Raw genomic sequence first — 12,016 nt, 5'->3', positions numbered from 1 at the left:
CCGCAACAAGTCCGCTACACGTCCGCAACAACCAGTGTATGCTGCGGACACCAAATTCCGCAACGCAGCCTATGCTCCGCAGCGGAGATTTCCGCAACGTGTGCACGAACCCAACTAAAAAGCTGTGGAAAGTAATGGAGAAAATGTCCGCTGTGGATTTCCAGAGCAATTCCGCCACGTCTGGCCATGCCCTTATTCTTCCTGGAAATTTAGGGATAAATTAACAACTGGGTGTAACCATTCCATTTGTCAATGGGGTGTGTCCCTACACAGTCCTCAACCGTCCATCATTGCTGATATTGTCAGGGTGGATATTCACGCGTGTCGCACGGACCTATGCAAGTCTATGGGGCAGTGCAGACTGTCCGTGATTTTTGCGCAGCGTGAGTGCGCTGCATAAAACTCACGGCAGGTCCTATATTTCGGCGTTTTTCGTGCATCACACACCCATTGAAGTCAATGGGTGCGTGAAAATCACGCGCACCACACGGAAGCACTTCCGTGGGACGCGCGTTATTCGCGCAACAACAGTCAAAAGGATCATTGAAAACAGAAAAGCACCACGTGCTTTTCTGTTTACAAACATCCAAACGGAGTGTCATAATGATGGTGGCTGCGCGAAAATCACGCAGCCACACATCCTATGTGATGACACACGGAGCTGTTAAGTGCCTTTTGCGCACAAAAACGCACACGCTCGTGTAAATCCCCCCTTAGTCTGCGTAGGGATACACCTTATTGACAAAAGTGATGGTAAAACTCAGCTGTCAATTTATTCATACATTTCCAGGCGGAATAACAGAGGGATGGTACAATGTAGAGTTCTAAGAGAAGATGCTCCAGAATTTATTAAAACATTGAGACATGTCAGACAGTTTCATTAGTTGGGCTAGGACTCCATGTGGACCACGACATAACTGGGAGGACTAACTTTTTGCACCTCGACGTACAGTTGCAGAAGCGGTGCCCACGAAATGATGGCAGTTCTCCTTTAAGAATATAGACTTCTTCAGAATGACTTATGAGCTGAGTAAATGGAAGCAGAGAATGACTACTCCCTCATTACATATGAAGTGCAGTGATGCTTTATCTACTTCAGGCAATGCTCGGAGTCACATACAGTGAAAAATAATCCATATATGCATGACACACTGATGTATGTGGTTTTATAAAGTACATTAATGTACGGCACTATATCACTTATTGAAGAGAACTGCTTTTAAATCTATTATTAACACTGAACGCTTAATGTACATTTTGTGTTTCTTTTTACCATGATTAATGTGAATTATTTCTTTCATGCAAAGTTAATGTATATTTTAAAACACTGAATATTATAAAAGAGAAAGGTATACATTATAATACATTGGTTAAACTGTCGGAATTTTAAGGGACCCCGTAAAGGGGCTGGTGGTTTCAATGGAACCTTTTACATTATACTACAAAATGAGGACTAGCTACAGTATATTGGCCAGTTGGGTGACAACCAATATGGCCATTATTACTGTACCCACAAGAGATTTGGACATTAAGGCTACATGCACACGTTGCGTATTTTGCTGCGGAAAATACGCATCAAAACCGCTGCAATACGCAGGAAATTCGCAGGTAAAAACCGCACCTAATCGTGGGTTTTTCAATGCATTTTTCGGTGCGTTTTTATGCTGCGGGTTTTGGTGCGATCCCACAGCACCAAGCAGATACAATTCGCAAGCGGAAACGCAATATAAATTGACATACTGCGGATATTAAAATACGCACCAAAGGTCAATTTCCGTCCTGAAAAATACTGCAGCGTGTACATGAGATTTCCTGGAATCTCATTGACTATGCTGGTAGTGTATTACGCTGCGGATTTGCCGCATGCAAATACGTGAGGCAAAACCGCACGTAATACGCATCGGGTGCATTGAGCCTAAATCTATACAACATTATGGGAGCAGGGTTGTGTAGCTGCAGGAGTAAGCTTAGGTACATCATAGGGCTAATGGACATTTACTTGCCTGAGCGTTGGAAAGAGGAGCTCTTCCTCTGGTGGACTTAACATGAGAATCTGTTACATGACCGCCAACAGCTACCCCTTGTGATAACAGCTGAACACAGGTAGTAGCAGCAGCTGGATCCCTGTCCAGATCAGCTGCATTAAAAGAGGGGGTTGTCCTCGCTGGTCAAATCTTTTAATCAAGGGGAAGTCAGGAGGAGATTGAAAACAGCGGCGGTTGAGCATGCGCCTGCTGCTCCATTCAAGGACTATGAGAATGACGGAAACAGCCGAGCGCTGTACTTGGCTGTATCCATCGGCATCTTTCTGGAGTAGAAAAGTCTCAGTTTGAGTCCCCAAAAATTGCAACTTTTGGTGCATTTTCTGATTAGATGGTCGGGAGTTCTGAAAACAGCAAAGTTTGCTGAGCTACGCTGTTTCCGTAACTCCCATAGAAGTGAATGGCAGTTACGGAAGCAGCGTAGCTTCTGTAACTGCCATTCACTTCTATGAGAGTTACGGAAACAGCATAGCTTAGCGAGCTTTGCTGTTTTCGGAACTCCCGACCATCTAATCAGTAAGTGACCGAGAGCCGAGAAAGGCAGAATGGGGTTTAGGGGACCCCGTTCTAGAGATAGGTGCAGGTCCCAGAGGTGGGACCCGCATCTATCGGACGTTTATGGCATATCCTGTGGATATGCCATAAATGTCTAAGATGGGCAAACCCCTTTAACGTTTTCACTCACTTTGTGGTCACCACATTGTGGTGGCCTCCTCAACACTGTATGGGGTGCCACCACCACAAATACACTTATTTTATTATTGGTTTACTGCTTTGGTTATAGTATTTTGCTGTATAAAGTAAGTTTACTTATACTAGTGTATTGGTTATTAGAATTGCAAGAATTTATTTTAAAAAATTTACTTTTCTGTCATCACATCCTTGGTTCAGCACTATTGCATTCCTATAGGTGAGGTATCGCAAGTTAGTCGTGCTTGATAAGTGACAATGAGCAGGATAAAGTCATTATAAGTTAGTTACATGAGTGCTTTGTGTTATACTCAGTTGCTAAATTTGGAAATTATTTGCATTATGTTTGTTACTTGTGCTCTAAACTAGTAATAAAATGTGCAATATAGATTTGTGTAGTTTTATATGCCTGCGTGCGCGGTTAGGTTATGGGGGTTCCATGCACATTCCTTTCACCCTGTACTCTGCAGCATCGGACATTTCAAACTTTGAGAGGGGTGGGCATACCAAATTTGCAACCTGTGCATCTGCACAGGGGCCCTGCAGGTAAAGGGGCCCAATGCCACCCTAACGCAGTTTCATATTGTCTATTAGGTTGCATTTGTGGGGCTGTGCTAATTAATTTTATAGATAACAATTAGGGATGATGCACACGACCGTTGTGTTCGTCAGTGTCCTATCCGTTTTTTTGCAGAAAGCATACTGAAGCATTCATTTCTATAGGGCATGCACACATCCGTTTTTTTTTTTTTTGCAAATCTTTGTGTCTGTTCCACAAATTATAGAACAGGTCCTATCCTTGTCTGTGTTTGTGGTCCGTCTCACCCATTCTAGTGTATGAGTCCACAAAAAAAACAGCACACGGAAGCCACTAGCATCAGTATTTTGAGGTCCGCAAACAGAAAAGGTTGTGTGCATGATGCCTTACTGGTGGATTGTTAGAGTGACATAAGGGGGGTGATCTATGATGACCTATTGGAGAGCAAGGGGCCCATATACTGTACTTGCACATGGGCTCTCTGCTGTCTCTGGCTGTTGCTTGCAACATTCTTCCACCGTTCTGTTACCTGTCAAACTTTGCCAAATATTTTTTTATTACCCTTTTCTAAGTACATTTTGTATCTGATGGGATAAGATGGAAACGTTTCTTCTAACAAAGTACAGACATTATTTTTTGAATTTCAGACAATGGTTTGTTGTCCTGATAGTCTTAATATGTTGTACTTTTAACGTGCACAAAAATAGTTGCATTTCTTTTGCTGCGTACAACGTTACAGTGATCATCTCATGTGACATCCCACACACATTCCTGTAGGGGTTCGGCACCATCCTTCATGATGCATTTCTGTCATTTTAATGTAAAGCTTGTGCAGAACAAAGATGTTTTTCTTCTTTCAAACAATGACAGCATTCAGGACCAGATCTAAAATTAGACAGGCAACCTATTTGTAGGAATATTTGTCTTAGGGCATAACAGAATCAACATAATTTTGCAGTTTATATATAAAAAGTTGAGTAACTTTCTAAATATACTGCATTACTTATTTTGCACTGATCAGAATTTTAATACATGTTATATTATTATGTATTATATAGTTGAATTCACAGTACTGCTGGTTGTCATTGAAAACAGTCGACAAGATTGTTGTCAGCCACACCCCTATTAGGTTAGTTCAGCTCCTATACTTCAGAGGGACAGTTTATTTTCCTACATCCTATTACAATACAGTGTCTGGTGAAAAGTCTACACTGCCCAGAATACAAATCAATAGAAGAAGCTCTGCAGCGAGATTTTAGCTCTGAAGCCTGAAGAATTGTGAATTCAGCTCTGGACTTTTATACAGGCTGTAGCTCAGGATTAGTACAATATAAGTAATACAATCCAGTTACAAAGTCCTTCAAGTTTTTTAAGTAAATTAATTCTGTATGTAAACTTGGAAATATGTTCAAAGGTGGACAACCATGTTTAGTGGGTTTAGTCTCTTGGGCAATCTCATAAGAAATCAAGTAACCTAAATATGCTTGTAAAGTATTGGATGCAAGTAGCATGAAGCAGATGAAGCATTTACTACCTAGTATTTGGAGAGAGCGGCCCAGTTCATTTTGACCCATGGGTGTTTAAAGCTAAGCAGGGATTCCCTTTTCAGGTACCAAAATTGAAAGTTACTTTTACAGAGCCCGACACTGGCTGAAAAAATTAGCTCCGATCGACATAACAGTTCATCGGTCGGCGCTCGTTAGTCAAGTAACAACAATTGTTAATGTATGGGAACGAACTATCGTTCATACAATCGTTGGCAGCACAACTCTGTGCTGACGATTAGCAACCATTTTTTTGGCCGCATAAAAAGCCCAATCAGCTGTTTGAACGCTAATTTGCCCGACCATTGGCCCGTGTAAAAGCACCTTTAGGCAGTAAGGGAGGAGACACCTAACTTGAGGGTCATGTTGCCCTTCTCTCCCGCAAGGTCATGGATATAACAACTGCTGAGTCTTCCTGTCTTGGGAAGAACAACTCTGATGGTGTAGACACCAAGACGTGGGCCTCATGTTGATAGGTCACTACCTCCTCTTATACTCTCTATTCCTGGAAGGAAGCCAGAGAAATGGTGGAAACATAATCATAAGAAGAACATACAAAGTCCATGCAGATGTTTCCTTATCAGATTTGGCCCCACTTCTGCCCCTCTTTCTTCAGGCCTACAAAGCTAACCACTGAGCCGCCATGCCACTTCAATTTATGGTGTTCATTTTACAGTTAAAGCGTACCTCCCGTTTCACTGAAACAGGAGTGTGCACAATAATCGTTTCCATATATAGCTTCTTTCTACAGCATTGACTTTCTATAGTCCGTGCTGCCGGCGGCTCATCACTCTGCAGTAGTAGACAGAGCGCCCTGCTCGTCTCCATGGCTCCAGTATGAAGAGCGTCCGCCAGCGCAGTAGAATGCTACAGCGCTGGCTGCTGTTCTGCATGCGGGAGCCATGGAGATGAGCAGGGCGCTCTGCCTATTACTGAAGAGTGATGAGCCGCCGGCAGCACGGACTATAGACAGTCCGCGCTGTAGATAGAAGCTGAAACGGTAATACAAGTTATTTAGAAAAACAATTATTTTCCACACTCCTGCACTATAATCGTACAATTGGAAGTACGCTTTAAATGATTCGTTCCTTTTCCATCAATTTTAGATATTTTCTATGTCCCAGGGGTCTAGCGATTCATGTTACCTTTTTTCCATACACTTTTCACAGCAATAAGATAATCTGCGACATATATCCAAAAGACATTACTGTCTAACAGTGAGAGATCATTCAAATTTAATGTTTAGGTTTGTAACCAAGAGCGGCATAATGCATGTCAGCTTTCCAGGTAGACATTAGGCATTAATTTAGGCGCACTAACTCGAATTTACATGTGCAGTGATGGTAACGCCAAACTAGCCTCACACAAATAAGGGTACTTCATGAAAATAGTCAACCTTTTTAGCAAACCCCCATAGTCTGGGCATCAATAGCAACTCTGTAATCATGATGCCCCCTCACCACTTTGCAGTTCCCTTAATGCACTTGGAACTGCCTTTTTTGGTGCTTGTTCGACTATTACAAAAGCATTAAGTGTAAACTGGTCTTGGGTACATAAAACAAAAAATAAAATAATACAATTGTATAGAATAGAGCTGTCAGCTCAGTTTGTACTGTTTCCCTGTTAATACTTTGTTGAATGAGGTTTATTAAGGTGTTTGACCAAAATTCATATAGATTTACGCCCCATGCACAGGTCTGTGCATTTGTGTCCGCATACTATACGCAATTGCGGATAGTAAAGGGTACATTATATCCTATGGGCCAATTGTGCAATACACGGAGCACGGACTGCAACAAAAAATAGGACATGTTATTTTACGGGGCTACATTTGCGGTCTGGGCTTATTAAAGGGGTTGTCCGGGCATGGACAACTGATGACCTATCCATAGGATACGTCATCACTATATGATCGGTGGAGGTCCGACCCCGGACTCCAGACCCAGCACCGATTAGCTGCTCCGGCTGCCTCCGGATATTATGCTATATATTCAGAGTTCAGTGTCGGAAGTGGATGTCCGTACACTGCATAGTGGTCGTGATGCAGAACGGCAGCTCTGCTCTTTTTCACCTGAATAAGATCAGAGCTGCAGTACTGTAGCTCGGCCGCTATTCTGGACCGGAGCCATCTACTTCCGGTATGGACATCCAGTGCCCGGAGGCAGTAGGGGCAGCTGATCGGTGCGGGGTCCGGGTGTCGGACCCCCACCGATCATATACTGATGACCTATCCTGTGGATAGTTCAACAGTTGTCCGTGCCGACAACCCCTTTAAACTCAATGCACTCTTGTGTGTGCACGATCCATGATTGTGGTCAGCACCCGCGGGTGACACTCCTCCGGCCGTCTGTGCCGTAATCACAGACCGTGCACACAGCTACGGTTGTCTGCATGAGGCCTTAGACATTTTCCACTTCTGTTAAACATATTATAAGTAATTTTCAAAATGGAGCTGTGCATCTCATAACGAGCTTTGGTTATTTTTGTAGTTCCGCATGGAGTTCAACTTCTGTGTGACACCACTGTAGAGTGTAACTCATATCTGTACAAAAAGATATACATAAGCGCCACCTATATTTATATTTTTACAAAAATATAAGAGATGGGATATGGCATACTCTGCTGCCAAAACAGTGCCAATCCAGCTTTGTAATGAACAGCTGATTCATTCAATAGGATTGTCAGGCAGCATGTCTCTAGCAACAAGTCTGTCACAGAATTTCCACTGAATTGAGGACAGGGAGGGGCAAGGAGGTTTGGTAAGACTTAAACCATGGGCTTCTCTATCTCTTACAGCCGTATTAACCATATCTTGTAATAACACAGCCCATAGACAAGAGTGGCGCTGTTTGAGTGACGTGATCTTTTCCAAACAATCAGATCATACGGATGCACTACTTTACACACAGTAAGAGCTTCCTTACACCTAATCAAAACTTTGCAGGGCCATTCAGGGCTGCTGCCTATAATGTTTGTGGTATTAGGGAATCTAACAGCTACCCTAATATTAAAAGATATGTCTAGGTTACAGATTGTGTTTCAGTAATTTAAAAGTATTGTCAAATTTGTTGGATAAGGGGCTCACTTTCACAGTGAATTTGGGACTAAACTCATGACTGGTTGATGATACTGAGAAATACGGCTTTGCTTGCTATATGATTTGGTAATTGCTGGCTGATAGTTGTTTATGTGGGCAGCTACCACCCCCAATCCTCCCATCAACATGCATTCAACTCAGGCAAAAGTGCTTGTTCATTTCCATGGAGGATCGGGGGTTGAACGGCTGCCTGGCAATCCTATGTGGCCAATCTAACTGGATTGTGAACAAGCAAGAGGTTGAAGAATTGGCAGAAGGATCATGGAAAGGGTGTGGAGGGCAAAGTAGACACCAGGTCCTTCTGTCTCGGGGGGTAAAACTGGGCACCATAATGGGGAGCCCATTTTGATCTTTGTTATAGGGCTCCCTATCTTCTATGTACACTAATGCTTACAATTATCTACTTCATACTATAGAAGTCCTAAAAATATTCCTTTCAGAAGCACCATGCCATAGGGAGCGTGATATGTCATATTCATCACGCAATGTGGAAATCCGTCTTTAATGTGAATGGGGAGCTGCTGGCCTTAAAAGCTTTTGATAAAGGAAATTTTATAACGTGCAGTAATGATAATTATTCAGAATTACTAAATAGGATGGATGACACCCTTCTACTAGGACACATTGAGATTCCAGTTTATAAATCGGTAATGACATTTTTCGCTACGTGTGGGCAGGCAACTCACTGGAGGGTGGACGAGTGAGTTGTAAGGATCACTAGAGATGTAAATGATACATCGGTGCCAGCTTCCCGGCAGAGTGAGTGATCGGTCTTTGGAGTTTTTCACATACTCCTCTTTCAGCCAAATCTTTAAAATACCCTCGTGTGAATCTCTTGATGAGCAAGTCAGGAAGGCCTGAAAATAATCGAATAATTAAATGTAATTAAGTCTTTCCGCTTCATTGGTAAAGCATCCAGGAATATTAGATTTAATGTAAAATATAATCATGGTTTTATATGAACCCATGCCTCTAGTGCTAACCACAGGAGTCCAGGACTCTTGTGCAAAATCTGTCATTAACCGTCTCGTTTCCTACTATTTAGATCCTATTACACGGCCAGATATGGGCCGTGAAAACGAGCGCCGATCCACGAGACGGCTCATCGATGGGCGCTCATTTGCTCCTTTCACAAGGATCAATGATCAGTAATGTATAAGGACGATCGATTGTTACTACGATCGTTCGTATCCATACGTTTCCATCATGTCGGCATTTGATGTGCTGTGAAAAACGATAATATTTAATTCTGCATAAACAAGCAGATCCGCCAATAAACGAGCGTTTGCTCATTCATCAGTTGATTTTTGCCGTTTACACAAGGCATTGATCAGGAACGAGCTTTCATATAAATCCTCATTTGCCCAATCATTGGCACACGTAAAAGGGCCTTTACTGTCTTATGTGGCAGAGGGGTTGCTGGCTCCTCCTGGCACCCAGCGTACCTCCATCCACGTCTAGGCACTAGAGTTGGGACCCTATCAGGGGCTCAGAAATTCTCTGTACATTAATACACTGTGTCAATGAGAATGTATTATTCCACATCTGGCTCATATAGTATTATATTTGCAAAATTGCCCCAAAAATGCCCGGCATGAACCCAGTCTCATGGTTCCAATGTTGATCACAGTAAAAATAATATAATTTCTACAAAGTAGAAATATATTCTTATGCACAGGTATTTGTTTTTATTTCAAACCCATAAAAATGATTGGACTAAAGCGACTGAAGCCGATAAGGTATCTCCTCTCCATTCTGTTGAGCCTCTCGGTAACAATACCTTTCTTTGAATACCAATTGCGCATTGATGTTACCTACAATCTCATCTTATCACGGTTATAAATAATTCTGCATTTTACGCTTATGATTTTGCTATGTACAAAGTCCCTGAGTCCTTATAAAAAGCTTGGATTTACATTTCGGTCTTACTACTCTGTGTTGCAGGATGGAATGGGTAACCTGAGAATCACAGAGAGAGGTTTACGGCTTGAGGGAGATTCTGAATTCTTGAAACCTCTGTATGCCAAAGAAATACGCTCCAGGCCGGTAAGTGTTAATCAGAGTATCTAATCCCTAAGTGGAATTTTAAAGAGCGTTTCCGGGTGGCAACCACTAGTGGGCGACATTACAGTTCCCATGGTAGAGGTCGTTTAGATTTCCACAGACCCTAACTGACCTATAAATCTGCGTTATGTAGAACTCTTAGGGTCGATTTACAGGCTAATCTGCATGTGGACAGCCCAACTGTCCCCTGACGCCTCAACATGACTGAACCTTTGATCTTCTTGGAAGTAAACACTGCTGGAGGTGCTTCGCAGCGACCTATCCCCTTGAAATAATCATTATCAATACCAGACCCTAAATAAACTCAGACCCTAAATCAGACCCCGAAATTAATTCAGACCCCAGAGCAGACCTCTAAATTAATTCAGACCCTAGACCTGACCCCAAAGTTAATTCAGACCCCAGATAAGTCCCCTAAATTAATTCAGACCCTAGAGCAGACAGCCGAATTAATTCTGATCCAAGAGCAGACTCCCAAAGTAATTAAAACCCCAGACCCAAATCAATGGAGGAACAAAAATGGCAGACCCCAGACCAGAAAAAGAAAATTCAGATCCCAGACCAGACCACAAATTTTTTTAGACTCCAGACCTGACCATAAAAATAAATTCAGACGCCGGGACTAAACTACTTTATTTATTTTCCGCTCCCGGATTCTCTTCACTTCCGGACATCACCACACACAACATCCTGACGCTGGCCAGGACCTCATGTGCTGAGCCCCTTTAAGTCCACAATAGTTAGGGCACTGACTATAGGGTCTCCATGTGCCGCAGTAAAGGGTCTGTGCTTTCAGCTTTGTCATGTGCAAGGGCCCTAAGGGTCAGACTTCAATAATTGTTTTCATGAACCAGGGAGATCAGGAGGAACCAGTGTCATTGTGTGTGAGGCAATAAAAGAACAGACAAAATCAGATTTTAAATAGCAAAATAAAATGTTATTCTTAGCAAGCACCACTGCAGCTTATATACAGTTCATAAGACCCCCTGGTGTTAGATCGTGACAACCTCCAGTATTTATCGTCTCCTCCAGAGGCTTGTTCGTAAACGTAATATTTTTACATGTGAAAAATAGGTTAAAATCCCAAGTGAGGGAAGGATATCTATCTCCTGCCATGGCGGAGCGCCATCCATTAATACTGTACTGTTCACTTGTAAATTATTATTGCCTGCAGGTGTAAACAGCAGGTCTGCTACATCTGTCCTTGGGGAACTAGAGTCACTCCAGGTTTTCGGCAGAACAAGTGAATCGGCAATCTCATGTGCCTGCACTTAGAGGTTTTAAAATTCAATTAAATGAAATCGACCAAGAGAAGAATTCATGTAATCGTTTCTTTTACTTGCTTTTCTATTAAAACATTTTTATTGACACCATATTTCAAAAGTCCCTGTTACGCAAATCAAGGGTGACGGACGTTTTAGAAGGGGACTAGAAAGGTTGACATTTTTATATTTTGGTTTTGTTTTTTTAATACAGGTAAAATTATATTTATTTCCATTTTTAAGACAGCACCCATCCTGGCACTGGCTGACCCCACTGCACCAGCCCCGTTTAGGGAGAGAAGAGCCCGGCACTTGTTTACCCTCTGTATAAAATAAGGGCGACGTGATCCTCTGCCCAGTTGCCCACTATTTACTGCCAGTTTTTAGGAAGAAGTGGTACTTACCCTATCTATGTTGCCTATGGAAGTAAAGGCTGCAGTAAATACCATTTTAGGAACTGTGCTGACGGCAGTGATCTTGGCCCCTTAGGCATTAAAGGTCATGGGTCACTAACTGACCACTTGATTTGGCTTAATAAAACGGCTTTGAGAATCACTTATCACTTGCAATTCTTTTTAGAATAGAGTAAAGCTTCTCGAGTTTGAAGGCTGTTTCGCCAACACATACTTTCGGTCTAGTAAGAGATGCAGTTTGGGGGATTTTTGCTGTATACTGTTTCTTTAAAAGGCCAACATTGATTTTGACAATGTAAGGGGTCTACGGAGCACTCAAACCTCTTTTCCTTTGCCTAGAGATTTCTATTACTGGAAATCAGTGGT

The 12,016-nt window shown here is 42.4% G+C and overlaps 1 protein-coding gene across 2 annotated transcripts in view; it reads left to right on the top strand.

Annotated features, from left to right (window-relative positions):
• The window catches only part of SGCD (sarcoglycan delta), a 423,838-nt gene that overhangs the window by 343,699 nt on the left and 68,123 nt on the right, over positions 1-12,016 (top strand). For both annotated transcript variants that reach the window (XM_075856102.1, XM_075856103.1), the window contains one exon: positions 9,856-9,957. In XM_075856102.1, the coding sequence (XP_075712217.1) occupies positions 9,856-9,957 (102 nt within the window). The remainder of the gene's footprint in view (positions 1-9,855; positions 9,958-12,016) is intronic.

Source organism: Rhinoderma darwinii, chromosome 3, assembly GCF_050947455.1.
Source record: "Rhinoderma darwinii isolate aRhiDar2 chromosome 3, aRhiDar2.hap1, whole genome shotgun sequence".
In the NCBI taxonomy this organism is placed as follows: Eukaryota; Metazoa; Chordata; class Amphibia; order Anura; family Rhinodermatidae; genus Rhinoderma; species Rhinoderma darwinii.
This window is presented reverse-complemented; position numbering and strand designations above follow the sequence as displayed.